Source organism: Petromyzon marinus, chromosome 27 (assembly GCF_048934315.1).
Source record: "Petromyzon marinus isolate PM22_M1 ecotype Great Lakes invasive population chromosome 27, UKy_Petmar_22M1.pri1.0, whole genome shotgun sequence".
Taxonomy (NCBI): Eukaryota; Metazoa; Chordata; class Hyperoartia; order Petromyzontiformes; family Petromyzontidae; genus Petromyzon; species Petromyzon marinus.
In genome coordinates, this window is record NC_133693.1 from 2,036,819 (window position 1) to 2,064,423 (window position 27,605).

At 53.5% G+C, this 27,605-nt stretch overlaps 2 protein-coding genes across 19 annotated transcripts in view; both read right to left on the reverse strand.

The window, feature by feature from the left end:
* The window catches only part of LOC116946650 (myelin transcription factor 1-like protein), a 34,004-nt gene extending 14,356 nt beyond the window's left edge, over nt 1-19,648 (reverse strand). For 8 of the 18 annotated variants that reach the window (XM_032961798.2, XM_032961792.2, XM_032961791.2 and 5 more), the window contains exons 1-11: nt 19,335-19,648; nt 13,201-13,332; nt 12,341-12,431; nt 10,809-10,922; nt 8,276-8,347; nt 6,849-7,087; nt 6,116-6,300; nt 5,276-5,551; nt 4,861-4,988; nt 2,625-2,690; nt 1,257-1,325 (exon numbers count right to left, since the gene is read on the reverse strand). In XM_032961798.2, coding sequence (XP_032817689.1) covers nt 1,257-1,325; nt 2,625-2,690; nt 4,861-4,988; nt 5,276-5,551; nt 6,116-6,300; nt 6,849-7,087; nt 8,276-8,347; nt 10,809-10,922; nt 12,341-12,431; nt 13,201-13,332; nt 19,335-19,533 — 1,571 coding nt within the window. In that variant the 5' untranslated portion in view covers nt 19,534-19,648. Of the gene's footprint in view, nt 1-1,145; nt 1,182-1,256; nt 1,326-2,624; nt 2,691-4,860; nt 4,989-5,275; nt 5,552-6,115; nt 6,301-6,848; nt 7,088-8,275; nt 8,348-10,808; nt 10,923-12,340; nt 12,432-13,200; nt 13,333-19,334 lie in introns of all 18 variants that reach the window. The other 10 variants (XM_032961802.2, XM_032961801.2, XM_032961800.2 and 7 more) reach the window with 7 other exon arrangements.
* A 121-nt stretch (nt 19,649-19,769) lies between these two features.
* Nucleotides 19,770-27,605, reverse strand: part of LOC116946652 (uncharacterized) — a 73,355-nt gene continuing 65,519 nt past the window's right edge. Inside the window, exons 4-8 of the mRNA XM_076069961.1 lie at nt 26,763-26,817; nt 26,410-26,437; nt 20,977-21,344; nt 19,844-20,471; nt 19,770-19,785 (exon numbers count right to left, since the gene is read on the reverse strand). Coding sequence (XP_075926076.1) covers nt 19,770-19,785; nt 19,844-20,471; nt 20,977-21,344; nt 26,410-26,437; nt 26,763-26,817 — 1,095 coding nt within the window. The remainder of the gene's footprint in view (nt 19,786-19,843; nt 20,472-20,976; nt 21,345-26,409; nt 26,438-26,762; nt 26,818-27,605) is intronic.

A 27,605-nucleotide genomic window follows, 5' to 3' on the forward strand; every position in this document is an offset into this window, starting at 1 on the left:
TTCGCCACGCCACTCGGCATTGAGCGTCGACACCCAGGCATGGCGTGTGCCAGGGTGATCGCGACATCAGTTTACCAAGAAGTGTTTGATTTGTTTTCTCCAACGATTAGAAAATCATTGTCATCGAGAACACTTCATAACGAGCACACTGTCAGTCACCCTGAACATAATAAAAACAATTTGACAAAAGCGCAAAAACGATGGCGTTGTCATAATTGCCTTGGCTGGAAAATTTTCAACGCGCTAATCTTAATGGACAATACCCATTCAGTTACAACTTTGATTCCTGAGTTTGTTATCTCGTTTCTATTTGGTCAGGGGATAAAAAATACGAACTGCAACAAATAAAATTACGAAAATCTCAGCGACATTTCGCTCAAAGCATAATAGGATTATCGTGGATGGTACACGGCATGAGATGTACCGTGGTATCACCGTATTGTGGCAACCCCGAGTGTGGCTGATATCGCTGCGGTTAAAACGACAGTGCCACCGTGTGCGTGACGATGGCTGCCAACTATTAGAAGCCGGACAGCGGTGGTGGTGCTACTGTTCAGGCTGCGTGGCCAAGTGTACACCGCTTCAACAGAGTTATTTTTTTTTAACTCGTGGCAATCGATAAATCCGTGGTTTTCATGTCTTTACAACACCAGACTATGTAGCACGGTGCTCGAATATTCACCGTGCCGTGAATTCCGTACCGAGTAGGTTAAATGTACAAATCGTTAGCTTAGGTAAAAATGACCGGTACGTTACGCACACGTAAAGCCCCGCTTGTGTCAATCGACTACTGGATGAGGGTTTCCCCACCGCCTTGCGGGGTGTAACGGATATTCGACCATACTTCACCACGCTGGTCAGCGCGGGAAGGTAGTGTGGGGGGAGCGGGGCAACTGCAGAACAGCAATGGGTTTTGCTGCGATGCCCACACCGCCAATTACGAAGGTCTCTTGCGCGGAGTGGCCAACCCACCCAAGCACCGTCCAGGCTCAAAATCCTGCTTAGCTCCCGACGTCTGGTGAGACCGGGCACGTCATCACGGGCAGCTGTAGCGCTTTAGCGACTTGCTTTTGTTCGCTTTGTTATTGTTATTTTAATGCAAGGGCTTCTCTCATGGGATGATGTTGTTGTTGTTGTTGACTCACAGCATGTCGTATTTTGGGTCACAGTCTGTAACGCTCCTGTTTTGGTGATAGAGACAAGGTGGTGATTAACCGGCGGCCCGCTGGACACAGTCAAAAGCTCAGCACACTTACTTGAGCTCCTGCGTGCTGGAGGCCATCATATTTCTAATGCTCTTGTCCGCCAGAGGGCAGCCCGACAGACTGTAACATGGCAGGCATGCAATCGTTGGTTAAGGTTGGGTTCCAAGGAAAGCATATATATAAACCCACTGCGCTGTAGGAACCAGGGTATTTCCTCTTGTGGTAGAACCTCGCATACGACCGCAGACGAGGATGCGCGGTCACGTGATCGCGCACGCACACAACGACACGTCCAGAGTTTAATTTCAGCCGGGTCCGTCCATTCGGGTCGGCGACCTCACAACAACCACGACCGTGTCCCGCACACCGCATCCCGTTGTACACCTCCCGATACGGCTGCAGCTACTGGTCACATAACCCCTACTCCGGTCCACTAGCCAACCGGAAATTATTTCGAAGCCCCCGCGCCCCATACCCAGGATAACTTTCGCGATCGGCTGTGGCCACTAGCTACATGCCACCTATTCCAGTTCAAGACAAGCCACAGTAGCGGCGAGTGCGTCCACGCAGTCGCCACTCTGTACGGTCCACACTATGGACCGTACAGAGGAGGAGGAGGAACAGCACAGAACTCCGCGAGAGCTCTCTCCTGAAGCTTTCACTGCAGCCAGCAGGCCTCCTACATAGCGCGCTTAGCTGCGGAACACGTCGCTGATGCCGACACCACGGCCGGGAGAAGAATAGAACCTGCTGCGGTCTAACCGTGAGCTGTAAATATACATTCGGCGAGAAGTTAAGCTCTGGACACGTCCAACGGCTGCTGCAGGAGAGGGAAGAAAATACAAAAAAAACGCGGCGTGCGTCGCGAGTCGGCTGAGCGGTCAGCGCTTCTGAGCGTCGAAGTCGATTCCAATTTTTTTGGCATCGGCCGTTCTCGTACGCCACGCCGTCGTTTTTAGTTTCCCCCCCCCCCCCCCCTCTGGAGCGATGACAACGCGCACATCAACCTGAGGGGGGCGGGGGCAGGGCAGGGGGGGCGACCGAATCAAGGAAAATGCCGTCATGAAATGGAATGGAATGACACATCCACTTAAGCTGCGATCGCATTCGCCGGCAATGTAAGAACATCAGCACTGAAGGAACGCGGCCCGGGGTACAGCCTCGCGACCCTCCACTCGACCCTGCGCGTCCCTCCCACCCCCCCCCCCCTTCTCCGGCGAGATTCGCTGCTGGATTGGGGAGGGGGGCAGTAGTCGCGGGCGATCGCGAGCATGTACCTTTGGAAGCCCAAGCATATCCGCCGGGACATTTCTATAGGGCGTAGCACATTCACGGGTCGCTGTCTATCGTGTACAGGAACTGTGGATGATGGAGTTGATGATGATGGCGGAGGTGCTCACAGAACAAACGTTAACTCACCTCCGATGTGAGGCATAGTTGCCGGTCACATGACCACTGCCATCACAGCCGGGAGTTGGGCAGCTACTGGAAACAAAATATATTATCTTTTAAGTAAAAATAAAATTCGGCTTTTTTTGCGCTTTTTCGCGTTAAATTTTTCACTGTTAAGCACGAAGAGTTAACGAAGGACACGTGTGGCTTGTCACATGACCCGACGATTCACACCGTAACGGCATGCGTAAGTCTCCCCTCATGAGCTCCAAGAACGATGGATCAAACACACCATCTCCACTTCTCGATTAAATTTCACTTTAATGTTTTTTAACGCGGTTCTTTTCCGTGGGGGGGGGATGGGAATCAATAAAAAAAACGAATGTGCACGACACGCATAAAAAATTTAAGGACAAAATGTTTAAAAATAATTACAAATGACAACGTTAAATAAATGGGCTGTACGGACATGGAAGTGTTGACGTAAGTAGGTAGGGTAGCAACCCGCTAGCGCATGTACATCCGTGGGTTTTGAATTGTGCTTCTGTTTGTAATCCATTTACGAACGTGATTTTGGACAATGTTGCATCCCTTCTTTCGCTGCACATTGCAGGCGCCCTGACCATCGTGGCAACATTAAGAGGGCCAAGTCACTCGGTGGAGAGAGGGCGGCTCGTTCTCGGAAAGGTCCGGCATGTTGCGAGTTTATATCCTGGTTGGGGGTTGACTCAGCCCATCATCTCTATGGGATCAATAAAATGAGTACCACTTTGTGGGGAAGTCAACAGTGGTTTGTCCTTTGCGTAGACTCGCCCCCCACACCCTGCCATAGGAATGTGGAATTTACATGGCTGGCTCAGGGCTGTAAACGAGAGATGAGCACCGCCTCAATGCTCAGCTGAGCAGGACATCGCTTTGATAATTGTTCAAACATGGCAATGTATACATCTAGCAGTATCACCACATCTATGGCTTGTCGAATTCAATAGAAGTTAGAATAGGTCAGTGCCCATCAGCTGGCCTTCAGGATGCTGTTTGTTCCTCCACGGTAACGTTGCGGTCAATACGGAGTACACGCAGTACCGGCCGCTGATCTCAGCCCCCGACAGGGGGACACAGAGGCACGTGCATACCAGACCGGTAGGGTTGCCACCTCACAATTCCCAGAGGAGAGGAGAACCACACGTAAACGCGCCATCTTTACTGTGGCAATGTTACACAACTGACAAAAAAACTGGAACTTTTAGCGTTCCAGAAGACTTAAACAGATTTCCCTGGGCAGCGGCTACCTGAACAAAAATAATGTTCCTGGGAAAACCAAGGCAGGTGGCAACCCTTGTGACCGACTAGACTCCTTGACTTCACTCTCAAATTATGTCTGGGACCCCCGTCAGAAAGGGCTCCTCTCGTCCAAGGAGGCGGCAACTGACCGTGAGTGATAATAACAATGACAATAAACGCATCAATTCAAAACCCGGCGTGGATCTGCTTGGGCTGTCCCGTGAATTTCTGCGCCTGACCATCTCCAGGGACGGTCGGGGAAGTCTGGGAGAGCCCAGGGCCACGTGGCCCCGGTGATGGCCTGGAGACGGCATGAGTCCTCGATAGGTCCATGCAGCTCGGGGAAGACGGTGATGACAATGATGGGGGAGCAGCGGGGTGGGGGGCGGGGGGGGGGGCGACCACATCCCTCCCAGGCAAGAAACAAAGATACGCCGCGCGCTAGCCAGCTCCGTTTTGTTTCGAACAACAAAATATCCGAGCTACGTGGATGCAATTGCGCTCTGACGGGGGGGATTTCGTTTACCGAGTTTTGCCTGAAGTTTCGTCGCCGCAGCACGGACAGTTGGGTTTACGACGAAAGTCGTGCACGCTATTTGTGCGGCACCAGCACGGCCAATCTCCCACACACAAGTTCCGTTTTCGTTTATTCCGTAAATATAGATTTGACCAGGGAGTCTTTTTAAAGAGTACGTGAGAGGAAATAACAAATCAATGCAAATCGATCATTTGGAGTGCCGGTATTTTAGTGGGACTCTTCTTGCACGTACAGAGTTTCGTGTCTGTTCCCGCAGGGGAGAGATTTATGCGGCTAGTCGTGGGGAGTTGGGGAGGGGCAGGGGGAGTTCGATCGATCGATCGAGTCTGGGAGGGACTGCGGCCACAAGCATGGAGACGATGAGTACGTGTGGTGGTGGTGGCAACAGAGAGGACACAGAGATGCTAGGCTGGCTCCCCCCTCCCCCACCCCGGGGCCACTCACGCCAGTAGCTCCTTGCGCGCCTCCTTGGCTAGGCCGCACTTGGCCTTGGGGCTGGGCGTGGTGACGTCGCCGGGGTAACGCCGCTCCTCCACCAGCTCCTCGGCGACCGCCACTGGCTCCTCCTCCTCCTGAACGCGGCACAAACGCACCACACCCTCAGCCATTTGTTCAGTGCCGCGACGGTAAATATCTGTCAACTCAATTGTATTTTCGTTACTCCGGTCAACGATGACTGCGAGTGAACGACGGCAGAACGGTTTGATTGCAGGGCGGTCGGACGGTTATGATGTTATAATGGCGTGATGGCAGGATGGTTTAAGGCCAGGGTGGTTCGTTTAACGGGTTCCTCGTCTCAGAGCGGGTCCGTTTGCCAGTGCGGCGTTCATCCTGCGGGCCCGCCGTCGGCGCGGCTCACCTCGGCGGGCGCGGCGTCGTCCCGCTCGTGGTCCCCGCCGCCCCGGCACTTGGTGTAGTCGAGCGGAGAGTCCCACGGGGGCTGGGCTTCGGCCGGTGTGGTGGGGGGGCGGGGGGACAGGTCGGGGGCGGCCTCCCCCCGGGCGCCGTACCCCTGCTGCTGGGGGTCTCCGGGCGGCGCCGGACTGCTCGTGCCGCTCGACGTCTCGGCGCCGACGCGCTTCTTCATGCTCAGGTCCAGCGTGCCGTTCTCGTCCACCTCCACCGCCGCGCCGCTCTGCGTCGCCACGGAGGAAAGGGGCGGACGGGGCAGGAGCGCGCATCTCTCACCGACGATCGGCAAAGGGGAGCAAAGCCGAAGGCGGCGACAATCCTCGTGGAGCCAGCCTAACGTCCGGGATCCACGTAGCCGGAGGCGCGTTTCTCACGACTCTTTCCCGTCGCAGCAGCCTCCGCTGAGATTCTCCGCGCAGCTTGCAGAGTTCAGAGGTGGCAAGCTAACACCACGTTCTAAGCACTTTCCCACTATGCCATGAATAATTCTACATGTAGATTTGTTTTATATCTTACAGCCCTTGCCATTTCACCACTGCACGAAGGCCTCCCCATGCCGTGTCGGTCGCGGGGGGCGAGAGGGGGCGACGGGTTTAACCGCGCTTCGCCACTCTTTATCGTCATAAGTTGAAGACGTTGGCGACAGCTTAGCGATAATCAATTTTCAACGACGCGGCCCGACCCACAAAATCCCACTTGGGATACGGATCTCCGTCTCCGCGCGTGGGCACGTCGGGTGGGGGTTGGTGTGGGTGCGGGGTGGGGGGTCCGTGCCGTGCGTGCACACCGTGAGAGCGCCGCGCTGCAGCGCCAGGCTCTGCGTGGCTTCCCGGCACCGCGTCGACAGGTTGAGGATGGCGGTGGCGGCGATGTGAGCCGCCTCGGCGTCCTGCGTCAGGTCGTAGGAGCTCTGGCGGCTCGGGCTGCTCGGGTAGCTCCCCATGGGGCTGCCGCTCTTGCGGAAGCTCTTCCCTGCGGCGCGGGAGAGGGGAACGTCGTCGTCGCGAGCCCAACGGCGGTCCTCCAGGCCCGCCCAGAGTAGGAGGGGTGGGGGGTGGCAACGTCCCCCAGGCCTCACGCAAAGGAGGGCCCCTCCGTGCGGGGCCTGCCCCAGGCCTCCAGGGTGGCCCTGGTTGGTCCGCCCATCATGCCTCAGAGATATCTCATGAGGTAGTCTTTACTAACTTAGTCTGACGGGTGCATGTCTAAAATAAAACGGGCCACAGTTGTCTCTTTTGAAAGGTACATGGGGACACGTGCACACATAATAATACTAATAAATAGCGTATTGTTAGGGCCATGTAATAGTCTGCCCAAATTTGTAATCGCAAGAACCGAAAAATCCAGCAGAAGATAAGTCATCACGTGAACCAGCTGAATCACACCCACATTCTCACTGCACCCACGGCAAGGGCAGCAGCCTCCTTCGCGCTGTCGCTTCTTTAGTCCGCCACTACCGTGTGGCCCTTACAGAGGGGAGTGGGGAGGGGTGGACGTGGGGGGGTGGGGGCCCCTCTCACCGGGTGCCTTGGGGTCCCCCTTGTGCACCGAGGAGGCGGCGGCGACGACGACGCTGCCGTCCGCGTGCTTGAAGGCGGCGGCGGCGTGCTTGTAGGCGTCGCAGCCCGACGGGGAGTCGTAGCCGGGCCGCGAGTACTTCTCGAGCTCGCGCGCCAGGTTGGAGCGCGGCGTCGTGGGCGACACGTTGGGCTTCTGGCCGTACTCGGGGATCTCCAGCTGCTTCACGAAGCACATGGGCCTGCACGCACGCCGCCGGGAACACACCGCGGCATCGTGATTATCGTCGTCGTCGTCGTCGGCAACATCACGATTGTCGTCGTCGTCATCATCACTTGTTATGTGTAATCAGTTTCTTTTGGGTTAGATCACTGTGTAGGTATGGTTAACATTGACATTACACCTACAAGATCTAAGCCAAGAGAAAATGTGATTATGCATCAAATCGCAATGATGCCAGCCCAGATGGCCTAACATCGCAGGATCTTACAGCAGGGCACTGACACGCGTGCGCACGCACTCACACACGCACTCACACACGTGCACACACACGCACTCACACACGCACGCACTCACATACGCACTCACACATGCACTCACACACGTACTCACACACGCACTCACACACGTGCACACACACGCACTCACGCACGCACTCACACACGTGCACACACACGCACTCACACACGCACGCACTCACATACGCACTCACACATGCACTCACACACGTACTCACACACGCACTCACACACGTGCACACACACGCACTCACGCACGCACTCACGCACTCACACACGTGCACACACACGCGCTCACACACGCACTCACACACGTGCACACACACGCACTCACACACGCGCTCACACACGCACTCACATACGCACTCACGCACGCACTCACACATGCACTCACACACGTACTCACACACGCACTCACACACGCACTCACACACGTGCACACACACGCACTCACGCACGCACTCACGCACTCACACACGTGCACACACACGTGCACACACACGTGCACACACACGCGCTCACGCACGCACTCACACACGCGCGGCACGTAGACACACACATGCATGGCACGTGCACACACACGCAACATGCACGGCACTCAACATGGATACGAAGCACACACAGCAATGCAACGCATTCAGTACGTTCACATAGGCAGCGTACGAACGCTGTAACGAGCCATCAACACCTTTATCTCTATATGTACCGTTAAAAAAATTACTACAAAAAGCCTAAGCTGCCATTTCAGTTTTAAATAATGAACACATACAAAAGTGTACGCTGAAAAACATCACTTAGAGAACATCCGTTCTAAAAGTCCAAAAGCTCACAATGGCAGCAATTTTGACCGAGTGAAACAATTCTGAATCTCTGTGTTGGGAACCAGGACCTGGCGGCTCATTATCACCTACATTGCTCTCCGATGTGTTTTCGGCTCGTACCGCGTGTTGTTCGGCGCGATGTCCAACGTTTCGCTCCACGTGCTGGGACACATGCATAATAATACACAAGGATGTGACGTTGACGGTGACAATGATCGAACACGTTTGGCACGACGTCACGGCGCGCGACGCCGCGACGGTCCAACGTTTCGGTTCACGCGCCGCGAGCGAAACGTCGGGCATCGTGCCGGTCGACACGCGGCGCAACCGGCGAGCGCACCGGAGAGAGCTGACACGTGCAGCACAAGAGTGCAAACCTACGCAGCGGTACAGCCAACTACACTCATGGTCAACTCTCAATCCACTCGCCTCGCTCTGCGTGCTGTAGCTTTTGCGTTGAGCATTTCCCCGTTGTTTAGACGGGAGTGCTCTCGCCAATAACATCGAGCAGCCTCAGTCAGCATTTGTTTCTACAAACCTTGCTCTGCTGATGAGACCCGGAAGGTCCAAACGTTTGCAGAGTTTGCTTGGTTAAACAAATGCTGCTGCTGAATAATATTGGTCTGGAAAGCCAATAATAGACCAATGGGCTAAACCGTATGAGATGTATATGTGGAAATACGCAACTTTATTTCTGCTTGCCTATACTATTACCCATAATAACAAGATAATTGAAAAGCCAGAACAGTAAAAATCATTATTATTATTATTAGTTTTATATAGTGGCAATCATGCAAAATGCATCTCAAAAGACTCAACATTTGAACCCACCATGCAAACCACTTAAAATCCCCCCAAAAAATACATCACGAAAGAGGAACGGGAGCACCACGGATAAACAAAAACAAAACACGACCAAGAGCACGGAGGTGGAGGGAGCACGGACCACGTGGGGTAATAACGACACGAGCACTCAAACTGACAAGAGCCGAGACATTCCAGAGGACAATGAAAGCGAAAATGGATTTCATAGAGCGTTAGGCATGCAAATAGTAACTGCAACAACTGAACATCACGATGATGTCTCAGCTGCAGTGGTGCAGTGGTGCACTGGCACAGCCCATGCCGGCATACTGCCAGCTTTGCGACAAACATTTGCTGCCCACCCAGGCCGCCAAAACTTAATAATGCTACCGACACGTCTGCTTGAGTAAAACAAAAGCGTGCGGTCGATGAATTATTGATACGCCCGGGAGTACGTTTAAAAACCAAAGGATGGATTTCTCAGCTCTTGTCGGAACATTCATGCCATGCACAGTGCACGCTTCCACTCGAAATGTAAACATAAATTATGCGCCGTTTGCTCCACGGTGGATGTTAAAGATACCGTGTAGGTTACGTGTTGCTTGCACTGAACAGCAGTCTACAAATTAAGACAACCTCATAGTGAAAAATCTCGAAAATAATTTCAATTATCTTCACGAAGTGCTATTTTGAAGTTAAGTATCTATAGTTTTATATAATGTGGTTTATTTATGGAATAACTCAAGGGAATGAGTCATCATCTCCATCCCAGGGTGGATGAAAAATTCAGTCCGTCCAAGTACGCCCGATACCACGGCGGTATGTTATGAGCATTACTCCCGTATCAAGAAAGGTGGACAAATTATTTATATTTGAATTCGAGAATTCCTAATTGGTTGACATGTTACACCCAAATTTAGTTGTTTTCATTTATTTTATTTTACCTACGTGACTTCACCGAAAAAAAACAAAGAGTAGTCAATTGATGGTTATATTAATGATCACCCACATCTTTAAAGTATATCTGATATAAATCTTGCTTTCGTGACTGCAGGAATTCATATTCTTTGGGTCTTTCGGTAAAGCGTTTGTGTTGTGATCGAAACGTCGTGGTTTTTTGTTATTTTCTTTGAACCTATCTAAGTGACTTTACCGAAAGACCCAAAAAATAGTATCTGATATTGACATCTACAATCAAGGAACATCTTACATTAAAGCAACCCAAAAAAAGCGCCTGAACTGCATAATAGGTGATCAATATTCATTCAAGATATTAAACATTTAATGAACATAGTTTTCATCTTCTTTGGTTCTTTCGGTAAAGTCACGTAGAATGAGAATAAAATAATAAATTGTGTTGTGGCCGAAACGTCGTGAGAATATTATTGTGTTATTTTATTTTATCAATTTATTATTTTATTCTCATTCTACGTGACTTTACCGAAAGAACCAAAGAAGATGAATCATTGCAGTCACGAAAGCTTTAAATCGGAACATAGTTTTCTCATTTAGGGACAGTAATTACTTTCTTCTTTTTTGTTCACAGCGAGGAATGGTGGATCTTAAAGATCAATTAATAAAAACTGTTAACTTCTATGGAAGATATCCCAATTGCACCCTCACAGCCACGTCCTGAGGTGAAGTAACCACTGGCGACTCCCGCAGCGCGGTGCGACCCTTCGTGTGAGAGAGCGGCCCACGGAAGCGGAGATCACAGAGCTGCCTCCGAGATCCCTACTTCAAGTGACCTCTGATCGACAGAGCAGGGGGAGGAGGGGGGGGGGGGCGAGATGGTTGTGGGGGGGGCATGAGAGCCTACCGGAGCACGCGGTCCGAGGCCGTGGGGCTGAGGCTCTTTGGGGGGTCCCCGTTGGAATGCCTCTCCTGGGTCTTGTTCAACTTCCTCGCTGCCGCGATGGGGCACCCGGACAGGCTGTGGGCGGCACACACGAAGGCACACGCACACACGGAGGCGAACACTGACATGTCACCACAGTGCTTCGTGCCAGGCTAGGTGCACTTTAAGGCCATGTGAAGTGCTGAAAGCTCACTGCCAGGTTGACCGGCTGGCACGGCTGGAAAATGCAGCACCCGTGCTCCCCCGCTGTGCCAGCTTTGTACGTTTTAACAAAAACGTATGAATATAGAAAACACATCTGTGAGCTGCTGAAAAATACACGCAGTGCTGCACTTTCTCCACTACACGGTATTCATCAAAATTTGAACTTCTATTTTGTTTATCTGTCATCAGAAGACCAAAAACACGGTACTAATAAACCGTAAACTACTGCAATGTGAACGGTTTCTCGGTGACAGCGATGAATTGTAATAACTCATCATAATTACTATCTTTTTTTTTAAACCTGTAACTTTGTCGCTTAGATATGATACATTACTATGACTGCCTTTACGTGCATTCATAATTTCTTATAAAAGAGTTTTAAAAGAAGCACAAACATATAAGAACTGTGAACAGCTACAGCCGTTGGTAATTATGTAAAAGCCAAACAGTTTTTCGTTATAATTTTTGTCATTCATCTCCCAAACTGATCCCGATCATGCGATTGATATGTATGTTGAACTTCTTTTGCACCGTACGTAGCCAACCGTGCTAATCACAGGTGCTATCGGTGTCATGGCTTAGACAAAGAATCCACTCGCATTTCGTGCGGGGCAGTGCAACTCTTAGGTTAACACACTGTAGAGGGCAGCTCTTCCCCCACACAAGAGGCATTTCCATCATACGACAGAGAAACCCATCACCATCCATTCTCAAAGCAAATCATTTAGCCAAATTAAGTGTGGGACCAAATTTTACACGACGAGTTTTTTTCCGTCCAATGATTGATGACCGGGCTGACACAACAACACTCGAGATCTCGGTTTGTACCACGCGCCTGGCTTGAACCCAGGATTCAGAAGGTTCCGGCTCAACGCTCTGACCTCTGAGCCACTCTGCCGCCCCTTTATGCTGCCATGTAAATGAGGCACGGCTATGTCAGCGGCATTATCCCGCTCAATAGGCGTGTGAATGAGAGGCTATTCAGGCACTTGAAGTGAAGCTGACCTCAGAGCCGCGTGGTGGTGGTGGTGGTGGTGGTGGCAGTGTGGTAGCGGTGATGTGGCCGTGGTGTGGAGGCGTGGTGGCGTGGCGGCAGCGGCGATGGTGTGGTGGCGGTGGTGTGGCGGGGACGGTGGTGTGGTGGCGGTGGTGTGGTGGCGGTGTTATGGCAGTTGTATGGCAGTGGCGATGGCAACGGCGGTGTGGTGGCGGTGTTGTGACGATATTGGTGGTGGTGGTGGTGGGGTGGCGGTGGTGTTGTGACGGCGGCGGCGGTGAAGGCGACGCACCTGCGGTGTGAGTTCCGGTTGCTGTTGACGTGGCCCTTGCCGGTGCACCCCGGCGTGGGGCACTTGAGGGTGCTCTCGTGCATGGCCAGGACTGCGGTGCACGGCGACGCACACACAGACACGCGATCCATCTTACCGAGGGGCCTGGTCGCAGCGGCAGCCCAACTGACCGACCGACAGTCGAGTCGGTGTGACGCGACTACTGTGGTGGTGGTGGTGGTGCCAGCCCGCTGGCGGTACGGGCAAGAAGCTACAGCTGGGTGTGTCACACAGTGGCAGCCGGCTGTTAGGGCCCTGTAGGGTCGGGCCCCACGATTTAAAAAATAAAAAGTAAAAAAAAACATTCACTATTATTACCCCCCTTACCCTTTCCCTCCGCCCCTCCCCACCATCCCTCCACGTCTTGCCAATAAAGAGCAATAAGTTTACCAACCGACCGCCACGAGCTTCACATGACTACAAACATATGCTGAACAAGCGGCATTACTTGCTAATATCACAGTCACGTAAAATTCTGAATATCTAAGAGACTAATTGCAATTTACATGCATTGTAATTGTGTTAAAATAATGAGATCCAAGTTGATATTTGGTGCACACCCGTTTTCTCCGTGAATCCGTAACACCTTGAGCTACTTGGAAGGGCGGCCCCTGCGCTTTCGCTTGGCTTCGTTTTACCCGCAGAGTAACTCCGCCACCCTTACATCCGTACGGCGGAGGCTTGCCTCTCCACGGGACAACGGCTCGTGCAATTTCCCCAACGGCGAGGTGAATAACGGATCACGGGGACAGCGCTCGTAGCTTGGAGCGCGCCCCGTCGCCCCGCCGACGCGTGCGCGGTGCCGCGGGCGCGTCGCTCACTCTCGGGGGGCACGCGGTCCTTGCGGGGGCAGCCCGACAGGCTGCGGTGGTGCGGGTACAGCCCGGTCACGTGACCCGTGCCGTCACAACCAGGGGTCGGGCACTTGCTCTCCTTCTTCTCCACCCGCGGTTCTGTAATGGTCGGTGGGGGGGAGCGAGGGGGGGTGGGTGCGGGGGGGGGGGACAAGGGGTGGAAGGGTTAGAGGGGGGGGGGGCGGCACGTGCGAGTAGAGCTGCCGAGATGTAATTCTTCGACGATGCGATGTGAATTTCAGATAACGCGTCGGAGAGTTCAAGAAGCAGGTGGTCTCAAACACAGGCGAGCTGTCCAACTCTGTGTCAGCACTTTTGTTGTGAACATTGTCGACACCGGCGGTGCGTAATCTGTGGTGCACTGGGCACCACAGATTACGTAAAACGGGGGAAGAAACATACAAACTTCACACTGAAAAGGTGTGCCCAGGTCAGGAATCGAATCCAGGTTTTACTGCGTCAGCCTGCCGCACAAGTATGAGTTCACGTACAGGAGCGAGATGGATGGGAGCAGCACTGGACTTTGGAAGTCGGTGATGGCGTGGGGCTGTGGAGAGGCAATGTATGATGATGATGGCGATGATGATGACGATATTGACCCACGCACAACAATCTCAAATGGTCCTGGATGCAATGCACTGAGACCAGCGTGGTTTTATTCCCAACGTCAGTGCTCGTCAAGACGGAAATAACCACGTGCACGCACGTCGTCGGAACGGAATCGGGAGAAAAAAGGTGATTGGCGTACACGTTCGTTATTGGAATGGGAAAGGGTTCATTGATCTTGGGTGGATAATGGGCTGGAACAATACGGGAATCCAGAAACCAGAATACGCCGTGTCCTGTGGTATAAGCACGTTACCGTGCTCCGCTTGAAATTCAACAGAAGGGAAACTTCTGCTTGAAGGCTTCCAAAGCAATCAGCTGCTGGTCCTTCTCATAATTACAGAGACACAACCCCACAGTCCCCCCTTAAAGAACGTTAACCGGCTGAGTTACCCCTCGTACATTCGGGAATGAGGTCAAAACGTGTTGGTTTTTTTAATACACAGCAGCTTCAAGCGGTGACATTCGCAGCACGGGCAGCTGCTACGCAATCACTGGGGGGGGGGGGGAGGAAAGGGGGGAGGGAAGGGGGGCCCTTCGTGGCTCACAGCAAGAAGGACCTGGGTTTGATTCCCGACTCGGGTGCCTTTCTATGAGAATATTGTGTGTTTTCTCTCCCCCTGTTTTCCATGGGTTTCTCCGATTTCCTCCCATAGCTGAAAAACAGCGATACAATGTAACCGGTATTGCCTCAAAGCATCTCAATACCCAGGAAAATCACCTGCAAATTACTCAAATGGGATCACACACACACACAGCAGCGACAAACTGGACAGGACTCTCCTGAAAGACAGCCTGGAGACTCTTTGGAGGCTTTTCTGAGTAAATAAGATGAATAATAATAACACTTTTAAAGATAACACCAAACATATCATGGCAAGACCATCTCCCAATGCCGCTACAGCGGAGAACTACATGTAAACGCATCGTCTCGAGCGCCGTGTTCGTATTATTACTACGCGGCTGACTAATATTGGGAATTCATCGTCGCGGGAAGACTTACGGATTTCTCAGGATGGCTAACAAAACAGGTGCAAACCCCAAATACGGACGGCGAGACAAATAACAGAGCAGAAACGTTGCTCTGATTGCGTGTGCGGTGGGGAGCGGTAGTGTAGCGGTTAGCGCGCTGCGCTACAAACCCGAGGACCCAAGTTCGATTCCCGCTCATTAGTTGCCACCCGCCCTCCCGCGGTCCGTCCACAAGGCGTGCGGCGACGGGCCGCCAGCCTCAAGGACAGCCGCTCAGCGAGAGCAGGCCGAGGCGCACGGCCGCCGCCCGGCAAGGATTGGTGGAGCTCCGTCGCCGTGGGAGTCGCGAGGATATGATGGCAGTGTAGCAAAGCAAGTGGGTTAATGTCCACGTGTTCTCTCTGAACGGGGTTTCGAGGGTTATCCCCCATCGCGCGTATGTTTTTTTTTCCCACAGGTTTCCTTCCACACGTATAAAAAAAAAAAACCTTCAAGAAAAAACGTTGGTCAAACATCCCAGTATATATATAGTATGCTAGAGCTTGGTCATGCATTGTGTCAAGTTCCGTGCGGCAGAGATCGAATCGGACCGGATGACCTCGGGATCGCAAGCCCCGAGTCTCAAGGATCTTTTTCAGGAGGCTTCTGCCAGGCTATTGCAGTAAGTGGCAATGACACATTTGCGAGTCATTCTTCTAATTTGACTCTGACCGAAGAAGTCAAAACTAGGGGACAATTTGTGAATCAATTAAGCTAGCCGTGGTCACCTCTCTTCACAGCGGTAACCTCTCTTCACCGCCACGTTCCTCCCCAGCCACGGCCAAGCACCGTGATATTCTCAACAACGACAATAAACGTGCGGGCCCAGGGTTTCATATCGCCGGCGCGAGGGATTCGCCACGGGGCCGAATCCATCACGGCGAGACGTGTGTTAACGCCGCGCCGAGCGTCATTCGTCACGGTGGCCACATGCCGCTCTGTCGTCAGCGGAGGGCGTCTCCGGGAGGGATTAAACGGGCGGGTTCACGCGGGGGCGGCCAAACGGTGCCCGCGCGTCACTGCTGCCCGGGGTTGCCCCCTGTCTTGGTTTTCCCCAGGGATGGTTCTCTCTCGCACGAAGTACACATGCTCTCCCGGGAAAATCTTCCCGGGATGTTAAAAGTTACGTTTTTTTTTTACACGTATCGGCGGCGTAACAGTAGTAGCGGTAATAATAATACACCGCTCAAGACGATGCATTTGCACGGGGTTCTCCCCGCTTTCCTCTACTGTAAGATACTCATCCTCCCCTGGTTGCAGCACGGAGGTGGCGACCCTGGCGTCGATCCCATTGCACGGCGCGTGCTCCGGTGACGTTGCGGCGCGCACTCGTCGGCGGCTCACAGCCGCAGACGATGTATCAGCCTCCCTCCCTGCCCCCCCCCGCTCCCTGCCCCCCCAACCCGGCTCGTTATTAATGAGCGCATCGCTGCGGCGTGGGCATCGCCGCTATCTGGGGAACCTCGTGCTCGGTGAGACGGTGATTTACGGCCACAATTCGGAAACACCGCAGATTTCAGTTGTCGCGTGCGAATGACGAACTACGAGGATTAATACGCATGAATATATATGCGGTTGTATTTTATGTTACCTTATTTAACCAGGAGAGCCACGCTGAGTGGGAAGACTCTTTTTAAAGCGACTCCTGAATTCGGATGCTTGGCTAACACCAATTACACCGAATTTTTTGGACCGCTGGCAGGAATCTGGAGAGCCCGGAGGAAACCCGCGTAAAACAGGGGAAGGGGCTGGGGGATCACACAAACTCCACGCAGAAAGATGTGCCCAGGTCGGGAGTCGAACCCAGGTTCACTGCGTCAGCCTGCCGCCCAAGGATCAGGATGAGTGCACGTACAGGAGTGAGATGGATGGGAGCAGGACTGGACTTTAAAAGTTGGTGACAGCGTGGGGAGGTGGATAGTCGATGGCGATGATGATGATGGCGATGATGTTGATATAGACCCATGCACAACAATTCAAAATGCCCCCGGATGCACTGCACCGAGACCAGCGTGGTTTTGTATTTCTGCGATCGTCAAGACGGATCGTCGTGCAGCTCGCTCGTCACTGAGTGGATGGCCGAGGGATTCACTCACATACACTCTCACACAAAGCGACTCACACACACAAAGCGACTCACACAAAGCGACTCACTCACACAAAGCGACTCACACAAAGCGACTCACTCACACAAAGCGACTCACGCACAAAAAGCAACTCACACAAAGCGACTCACACACACAAAGCGACTCACTCACACAAAGCGACTCACTCACACAGCGACTCACACAAAGCGACTCACACACACAAAAAGCGACTCACTCACACAAAGCGACTCACTCACAAAAAGCAACTCACACAAAGCGACTCACACACAAGCGACTCACTCACACAAAGCGACTCACTCACACAAAGCGACTCACTCACACAAAGCGACTCACTCACACAAAGCGACTCACTCACACAAAGCGACTCACACACACAAGCGACTTACTCACACAAAGCAACTCACACACACAAGCGACTCACTCACTCACACAAAGCGACTCACACAAAGCGACTCACTCACTCACAGAAAGCGACTCACACAAAGCGACTCACTCACACAAAGCGACTCACACACACAAAGCGACTCACACAAAGCGACTCACTCACACAAAGCGACTCACTCACAAAAAGCAACTCACACAAAGCGACTCACTCACACAAAGCAACTCACTCACAAAAAGCAACTTACACAAAGCGACTCACACACACAAAGCGACTCACTCACACAAAGCGACTCACTCACACAAAGCGACTCACACAAAGCGACTCACACACACAAAGCGACTCACACACACACACAAAGCGACTCACTCACACAAAGCGACTCACACAAAGCGACTCACTCACACAAAGCGACTCACTCACAAAAAGCAACTTACACAAAGCGACTCACTCACACAAAGCAACTCACTCACAAAAAGCAACTTACACAAAGCGACTCACACACACAAAGCGACTCACTCACACAAAGCGACTCACACAAAGCGACTCACACACACACAAAGCGACTCACTCACACAAAGCGACTCACACACACACACAAAGCGACTCACACACACAAAGCGACTCACACAAAGCGACTCACACACAAGCGACTCACTCACACAAAGCGACTCACTCACACAAAGCGACTCACTCACACAAAGCGACTCACACACACAAGCGACTTACTCACACAAAGCAACTCACACACACAAGCGACTCACTCACACAAAGCGACTCACACACACACAAAGCGACTCACACAAAGGGACTCGCACACACAAGCGACTCACTCACACAAAGCGACTCACACAAAGGGACTCACACACACACAAGCGACTCACTCACACAAAGCGACTCACACAAAGCGACTCACACACACACACACAAGCGACTCACACAAAGCGACTCACTCACACACACAAAGCGACTCACACACACACTCACACACACAAAGCGACTCACTCACACACACAAGCGACTCACTCACGCAAAGCGACTCACTCACACACACACAAGCGACTCACACAAAGCGACTCACACACACACAAAGCGACTCACACAAAACGACTCACACACACACACAAGCGACTCACACAAAGCGACTCACTCACACACACAAAGCGACTCACACACACACTCACACACACACAAAGCGACTCACTCACACACTCACACACACAAAGCAACTCACTCACACACACACAAGCAACTCACACAAAGCGACTCACACACACAAGAGACTCACTCACACAAAGCGACTCACGCAAAGCGACTCACTCACACAAAGCGACTCACACACACACAAGCGACTCACACAAAGCAACTCACACACACACAAAGCGACTCACCCCAAAGAAAACAAATTTGGGACCCCCCCCTTCCCCCACTCTCTTTCAATGCATTCAATCCATCCTACTGAAGATGAAAGAAGAGATATGTGGACAAAAGATACAGATGTAGTGAGGTGGGAGAGGAGAGCGGCAGTCGTGACTTTTATGTTAATTGGGCTCGACAAAGTGATGAATCCACTACCCCTTGAAGCTGCCCGAAGCCCTAAGCGTGACGGTCAGTCGCCTTACAACCAGCGGCCACCCCTGGCTGAACGTGTCTCCATAGAAATGGGGATAGCCTTCAAGATCCAGCATGGCCTCGTGTAGGCTGCCACGGTGGCGAAATGTTAACTACCTCGCCCGGTATACAAGCGGTCGTGGGTTCGATCCCGACGCCTTTAGTCGCGTGAAATTTTCTCCGTGTCCTCCGGTTTTTCCCCTCCACATTTAGAATCAACATCACCACGCGTTTCAGAGTGCTTGGCTGCTATAAATATTTCCACGTCATAAGCCACTTAATTTGTCGCCATATCGCTTCTGAACAAAAGTTTAGACCTGGGAAAGAGTGACGGGCCACGTGAAGCCGGACCGGTGAGTCTCCACCGGCTGGGTCCGCCGTACCTTTACCTTTGGGGCACGAATGCTTCTTGCCGTCGACCTCGGGGCCCTTGCCTCCCCGGTCGGCGACGACGGCGGCCGCGGCCGCGGCGGCCGCGGCGGCACGAGCAGCCTCCTTGGCCTGCTTCTCCTCGAGCACGCGCGCCCGCTCCGCGTCCAACGCGATGGCCTTCTCCAGGAGGCTCAGGTTGCCCCTCACCATGTCGAAGGCCTCCGAGCGGTCCGAGCCGTCCGACTTGACCGACGCGCCGTCCTCGTAGTCCTCGTGGCCCGGGCCGGCGGGCTCCGCGCAGCGGCGTGCGTACGCGGCCCTCGCCTCCTCCTCCTCCTCCTCTTCCTCCTCCTCCTCTTCCTCCTCCTCCTCCTCCTCTTCCTCCTCCTCTTCCTCGTCGTCGTCGTCTTCGTCGTCGTCATCCTCGTCGCCGTGCCCGCGTCCCGTCAGGTGCTGCCCGGGCTTCACCTCGCACACGAGGCCGCCCTCGGGCTTCGGCGCCGCCGGCGCCCCGGCGTGCCGGCGGGGCGCCGGGGCGCCCCCTCCGGCCGGCGTCAGCGGCGAGCGGCGGGGGCCCCGGCCGTCCAGGAGGTCGCTCGGTGGCTGCGCGACGCCGAAACGCGCCGCCGCTCCGGCCGCCGCCGCCGCCGCCGCGGCGCCGCCGCCGCCGCCGCCGCCGCCGCGGCGCTCGAAGCGGCCGCCGCGGTTCTTGAGCGGGTCGGCGAACGCGGGAGCGCTTTTGCCGTCGCCGTCCAACGAGCGGCCGGGACGCTGCAGCGCGGCGGCCGGGGCGGCGGCCGGAGCGGCGGCGGCGGCGGCGGCGGCGGAGTCCGGACAGCAGAGGGCCGGGCGATCGTCGGCGGCGGCGGCGGCGGCGCCGGCGCAGTCCGGCGCGGCGATGGCGCCGTTGGGGCCGAAGGCGGCCCGGTCCGCGCCGCCCTCGCGCGCCGCGAGCCGCGAGCTCCCGTCGCGCGGCGCCGTCCCGCCGGGCGGGGGAGGGGCGCACGCCATGCTCCCCACCGCGATGTTGCCCAGGTTGAGGAGGGAGTTGGCCACGATCTCGTCGTAGTCCTCCACGGCCTTGCCCTCCGAGTCGGTCCACGCGCCGCCGCCGCCGCCGCCGCCGCCGCCGGCGTTCGCCTCGCCCACTGCCAAAAACGCAAGCGAGGAGCGCGGCCGTTGGCGCGGGCGACTCGGTACCGCGCGCTCGAAAAACGCCCGAAGCCGCGGAGCAACGCCCGACGCTGCCCTCGCATTCGTGAAGTTTGCAGTTCGTCGTAACAGAGCACGGATCAGAATGAAGGTGAAGTTCACATCCGAGTTCGGGGTCAATTCAGCTCACCCTCCCTTGAGGGTTACTAAATGCAAAAGCACCAATTGTGCTCGAAAACCAGCAACACCAGCAGCAGCAGCAGCAGCAGCTTCCAGTGCTGCTTTATCATCGAGCGCAGAAGTCAACTGCTCATTACAGTTCCTAAAGCTCTTAGAACGAGGAGCAAAACGTCGGACATCACACGGTAGGACCCGAAATCACATCAGAGCACCGTACAGCCACCGCGGAAACCGACGCAGTGAAACTGGAACCGTTCTACAGGAAGTCGACGCGTCAAGGCGCCGGCCACGGCGGTGCCGTGCGTCGCGAGCAAAGGGTACCTGGAGCGTCGCGGGCGACGGCGGCGGTGGCGGCAGTCGAGGACGAGGAGGAGGCGGAGCAGCAGGAGGAGGAGGAGGAGGAGCGCAGGTCGTCCCGTAAGCACCCCCTCTCGGGCAGCAGCGCCGCGTGCCCCGACTCCGCGGGGTCCCTTCTCGCCCACGAGTCCACCCGGTGCGGTCGTCCTCCCTCTTTGACCTGGGCCGTCGTTTCGCCCACCTCGTTGGCATTGCCCTCTTGATGCTGCTGTTGCGACACGGGTCTCGTGTCACCCTGGGGTGAGCCCTCCGAGGACAACCTCTTCACGGGCGGCTCGTCCTCGTCCGTCTCTTCCCCCTTCCTCCGCTTGGCCAAGGGGCAGCCATACGCACTGCGGGCAGGAAGCGCGTGGGGTTAATAGCATCGGTTAAAACGCAAGTCTTCTTAGATACATGCCTAGGTTTTCACAGACTATCTTATGATTCACCATTGATTTTTTTTTTATCAGGCCACATAAGATCTGCCACCGCCCAAGATTCAGGAACTCAAAATCTGAATTCATTGATCTTATTCTGACTTCCTGAATCTTGTCCTCAATGTGCTTGGTGTAGTTTCAAGCAAAACTTCGCTCATCTTAACGCTATATTTGGCTGTGAAAATTGTCGTTTGCCTTACCGTTAAAATGAGCCGTGACAATAATTGGTATGTTAAAACGCGTGCACGTTACACGTGGCTGTTTTATCAGTGTGGCTATGTCAGACGGTGCAGGGTCTTGCGAGACACATATTTGGCCAGATCATTGTGGCTGAACTCAAAAAACAATTGTGAATCACGAATCTATTTATTATTATTCTTGCAACTACAACGGCAGCAAAAAAAAATCGAAGTTGAGAAGCACAGAGCAATACCACAGTGGCCCGAAGGCACTGCGCTGCAAAATCGCCGTTCCCAACTACAACGTCAAAATATTCTCCACCGCTGTTTCACTCTTATCTGTTTTTCATGGTCAGTGTACATCGTCATCATCATCAGCAGCAGCAGCAGCCGCCATGGTCAATCCACTGCCAGATGAAGGCCTGTCCAAAGCCGCCACCACCTCTCACGATCCTGCGATGTAAACACCAATAGGCGCCCGAACTGATTTCATCGTTCCATCTCCTTCGGCGGAGGTCCAGTTTAGGACACGTTCCGTTCCTTGCCTGCAACTCCCGTATTGGTCTCGACCATTCCATCGCTTTGTTTTCGTTGTCATTTCGTGTTGGGAGAAATAAAATAAAAATACAAACGTTTGGCTGCGCAGGGCTTCCTTGAACCGACAAAGATGTTGGCGAGACAACATGAAATTGTGTTCGTTGGATAAAGCAAAGATCGTATCTCACGCACTTGCAGTGTGTATTGTATACGCCTCGAGATAATACAAAAAAGTAGTAAAACGCTGCCGTTTGAAATGCGGCAGTGCCAAGAGAAAGAAAGAGCTCAATTGAACAGATAAAATAAAGTTTGCACATTCATTTTCTGCTTGGAAGGAAAAAAGGCTCTCATTCTCATAATACCTGAACATTATCCCCAAATGAGAACTGCATTGCCCTAGGATCCTATTAGCTTGAAACAAATTCTGCGAAATAATCTGCGAGCCCCTGCTGTTTTGATGTTCCACTGTAATTTTATTTTTTAGTGTTATGAACAGACACCCTCTCCAGCGTCGTTAGTGGCCGCTGCTGCTGCTGCTGCCGCGTGATGCTGCCATCATCTTGAGAAACAGTTCGCAACAAGGGAATAACGCGTAGCGCCACCACCGCCACCAACACACGTACAGCTGTGCCGACAGGAAACGCAATCTTTCTTATTATGATGACTATGATGTGGGATTTGTTAACCGCTAAGGCTGATTATCGCTCTCACCGCCCTCTTTCTCCTGCTCCTTCCTCATAAAAATGCAATCTATCTCACATGCATTATTTCTCGTGGCGGAGACAAAACATTTTTTTATTTAGAGTTGCACAATGTGGTTTAAATGTCAACCACTAAATCCCAGAGGATGTGAACTTCTATTATTCGACGATAAAGGGCTTTTTCCGCGATATGCCAACATTCGTGCCAAAGCGTCAGGAACACTTTTTTTTTACTTCTGCCCAATAATGTACTTTTTTTGCGTGGTATCTCTGGGTGTTCCGCACAGCAATTGACATTTACGCCAGAGTCCTAGGGACACCGTGTTCAAATGTCAATTTTGATGCAGGTTCTTGCCGCGTTCTTTTTTTCCTCTCCAGGTCAAGGACAACAACGCGCTCACGACCCACGTGACGTGATGCGCCACGTCCATTCTCTTTGATATGAGCACTTGATCCATCCGACGCGAGCCATCGCTTACGATTTACATTTCGTCTCGTCGACGTCCCTCCGACGCACGGCACCCTTCCGACAATTAAACAGCGCCCGACACGTCGCAGGTCGTCCGGCGTGCTCGGTCACAGAGCCCATCGTTAAAAACATCGCCCGGTTGGACGTTCTTTTCCCTCGGCAAACTCAAGACGGGCGGGGAAGAAGGTGGGTTGGTGGGGGCGGAGTGGCTGACATGTGGGGCGGGCTGGGAGGCCCCTCAAATTAGCCGAGGGGTGGAGGTCTCACGCGGGCCACAAGCAGCACGTCCTGTTGGCACCGGGCCCGTGGCTCCCAGACGTGAGGGCGGTGTAAATGGGGCTGGGAAGAAATGGGTTCCACATTCTTTTGAAGTCTGCCTCCCTTCTATTGAGGGAGGCTGTAGCTGATATGCACCTCCGATTTCCCGCGCCTCCGATTAGCACGGTTGGTGCAAAAGAAGTTCAACATACGTACATGCATGCATGCATACGTTACAGGGCCGTTGTTCCGTGGCACTAAGAATGAGGGTTCGTGTGATTTCCACGTGCTCAGCATAATAAGGATTTCCATGTTATGTTTCTGTTGTCTCTTTAAGCACCGTGGAACGGTTTCCGCTGCTTGCCGGCTGCATCACCGAAGGGGTTTCCAAGTGGGGGTGGTGCAGGGGGCATTCACCTCCCCCCACTTTGTCGCGGGGGAGAGAAGTTCTGCTGTGACTATCGCCGACGCAAGTGGTGATTTGCAGCACCGTAGTGTGCGCCCACTCTTACCTGGTGTGCACACCAGGTAAGAGTACCGTCGTTAGCATGATCGGCATTTACATCGCCCGGTTGAAGGGAGGACTCAAAAAGGGCACGATATGCTGTGGGTGTCTCTTAGCCACGTCCAAACATGTTGGGCGCTACCTCTAAGCCACGTCTCAGTTTGTTGAGCGGTCGGTTTGACTCCACCTCAACTCCGAGCCACAGCTTTGCAAGCAACGCGCTGCCATTCCCAGCGCAGCAGGTGGTGGAGGAGGCGGTGTTGTTATTGGGTCGACGTTCGCGCCACGACTTCGTGACCATGGCGGCCCCTTGCAGCCGAGCCGGGTCCGGGTGTCGGGAGTTCCGCGGGGAACGGGCGTCAGCGGCGTGCGCGTCTTTAGAAAGAGCAAACAACGCGGTCGACCTTCGTAGAATATAAATCCAAATTAAATGTCACACGCCGCTCGGCCAAAATCCGCAAAATATTGTTTCCCGCCTAATCAAATAAAAAAAGGTCCAGCCCTTTGTCAATCCACCGCTGAGCGGACGACTCTCTGCAGACGGCATCTGTCATGGCGGTGGTTTGTCATACTTCACCCTGCTCGTGAATGGAGCGGCTGGCGGGTACCAGGATGGCTTCAGATATCCCTCGCCACTCATGTCAGCCGTGGTCGGTGGGCTCACAACACAGCGTGTTATCCAATGTACCAAGTCACCACGTCCACAACACGCGTATTTTCGCGGCCATTCAAAATGCCAGGATGATCTCATTCGCACTAGTGCGCCTCTGCGACCATCTGGAACGCTCTTCCCTCCGATGTTAGGAAGCCACTGGAGCTATGCACTTTGAAATCTAGATTTAAAACTCTCTTTAGAACTTCTTTTTGTGTTTGGTTTGTTGTCCTTCCCCCGCACCTCAGATCAGCACGGTTGGCTATATACGGCTTTAGAGAAGTTCAACATGCACATAACCGTCTCTGTTCTCTCCTCCTCCACGAGCACAGAAGTTCATTCCCTGAGCACCATCACCGGAAGGCGTGCTCGGCTCACTCAGGCCACGCTCGTACTGGCCTCCAGGTAACTTAGTCCCGCTTCATCATCATCACCACTACGATCATGATGATGATCACCGTGGTGGTGGTGGTGATGATGATGATGATGGTCATCATCATCATCAGCAAGGCAACTCATGTGGGAACATGCGATAGGTCCAAATCAGCAATGACGACCGCCCACGGACGATCAATCGGCAAACACCTCCGCCTGCAGGGTTAACTCGAGGTCTGTGCTGCCCCTTTTCTGCCGAACGGCACGACGGACTGTTCTGAAAAGGGCCCCACTCACAAAATTTCGAGCGGCCGAGCACGTGAGCTGCCGGGGCAGGGAAGCCGCGAGCAGAGATCGCACAAAGGGAGGCATTTAGCATCATAAATTAAAGATCTCAGAAGAGGATAAGCATTACTTATTTAACACAGGTTGTGCCACGTAAGCTTTTAGATTTGACAAACGGGAAATGTTAGGGTCCATTTGCTGCTGCGCCACTTAGCGGAGATAATCAACTACAGGGATTAGGGCCAGGTGCGCCCGGTCACGGTGGCCTTATCCAGGTCACACGTAGTCAATGCCAGGACCATTTTGAAATTATTCCGGGCAACCATTTTATTTTCATGCAGACACATCACCAACGACTTAACATTTCTAAAATGTAACGGTGCTGCCCTGGAATTGCGAGCTCACTTCACTGCGTGCAGAAGGGCCTTCCACACCTGGGGGGCTCCAGAGTAGCCCTTCTCGAGAGCGTTTCGGCCGACTCTTTCTCACTCGCCAGACGTCTCAGAAGAACCATTTTTTTGGTTTGTAGCTCAGAGGTGGCAACCCTACTGATGCCCCTTCTGCCCCGTGCCTCTCACCCACCTCGCCCACGAGCCAAGCCCACGAACGCAAAGAGCCCTCCCCTACCCAACCCGTCCCCCCCGCCCATCCACCCCGGAAAATAACGACCACCGCAAAAGCACCGCCTTGCCGTGACCCCTTGGCAAACGAGCCGAGCCAGAGGGGAGAAATGTTCCCTCTGTGGCTCGTCTCGCCGTGCCGAACGCGTGTCTTGGAGGCATCGTTAGAGAACTGTATTTCTGTCTTATGTGTACGTTGTATAATTTTAATCGTTAAAGGTTTGTGCTCCGTTGACAGCCTTTGAATTACGATAGCCAGGCAAGCCGGGCAAAGGATCCATAAAATAAATATATACGTGTGTTAAAAGTTGCACTGAAAATGCGCTTTTGTGCACAAATGCTCAATTATCTCCAACTGTGAGTGAAGTCCTTTGAAAGGGGAAGTTGGGAGCATGCTCACCTGAATACATCTTGAACCATGGAATCCACTACGGAATGGGAGGGATCGAAGAAATGAGACGAATTAGCCAAGCGACACAGGAGGATTAAGCAGAACCCAACATCACGCAAACAGCAATCAGAGCTTGCGAGGCCGTACGAACGCCACGCAGCCGCTCGCTTCAACGATTTAAACGCGTTTGGAAAAGACGAGTGTCATCAATGGCATTTACATTTTAACAAAGTGAAAAATAAAACATGCCGACCGCACGCCCCCCCCCCCTGCCCCCCCCCTGCCACGCCCCCCCCCCGCCCCGCCGCCTCCGTAATTTATAACGGGCGCCAGCGCACAGCGGGCGCCACGGACTCACTCACGTTTCATCCCTTTCGAGCAAGTGTGCAGCCTGTTCTCGTCCCCTTCCAAATCCATCTGCATGCGCGCCAAACACGAGAGAGCACAAGAACAGCGGCGGCGCCGCCGCCCTTTCAAACAAAACCATAACCGGCGCTCGCCCTGGACTTCCGTTGCATTCGCGTGCTTACGTTGGGACTCCTTTCGCGTCGCGCGTAGCCAACCGCGATTAATCGGAGGCGCGGGGGAAGGACGGCGACAAACTAAACGCAAAGAGCGGTTTTCAAAAAAAACGCTCTCACGTCACTGCTGGTGGGAGGGCCCTGACTAGAGGGAGCTTTTTAGGTGGTGGAGAGGGCATTTGGCCGACTCTTCCACGCTTGTCTTGGAAGAGGTGAGAGTTCCCAGCCCAGGTGAACGTGCCAATCGAGGTGCGTGCATTTTCCCCGCTTGGTCGGACAGAGGAGGGGATTTAATAAATGTAAATTTCGTTGTTTCAAGTGTGCCGCACCAGGAGATCAAGCTGCTATATCTGTATTGCAAGTCCAGTGAATACCACCCATCACATCATGACGATATCGCTCTCAATGGGATATGAGGTTTATCTATATACTGCCTTTTGTCAGTCGACTGCAGGATGCGTCACGTGGGTCGTGGGCGTTATTTGGCTATACTTCACCACTCTGGTCAGTGCGGGTTGATGAAGGTGGGAAGCATGAATGCCATATAAATGAACCCTCTCATCATCATGCTCATTCTCATCCTCATCACTGCATTGTTGTTCAAGAGCTTTGCCACTACAGCAAGGCTCCGCTAAAGTAGTTCTCAACTTTTTCCTGTACGGTGGGCCCCCTCCAATCAAGACC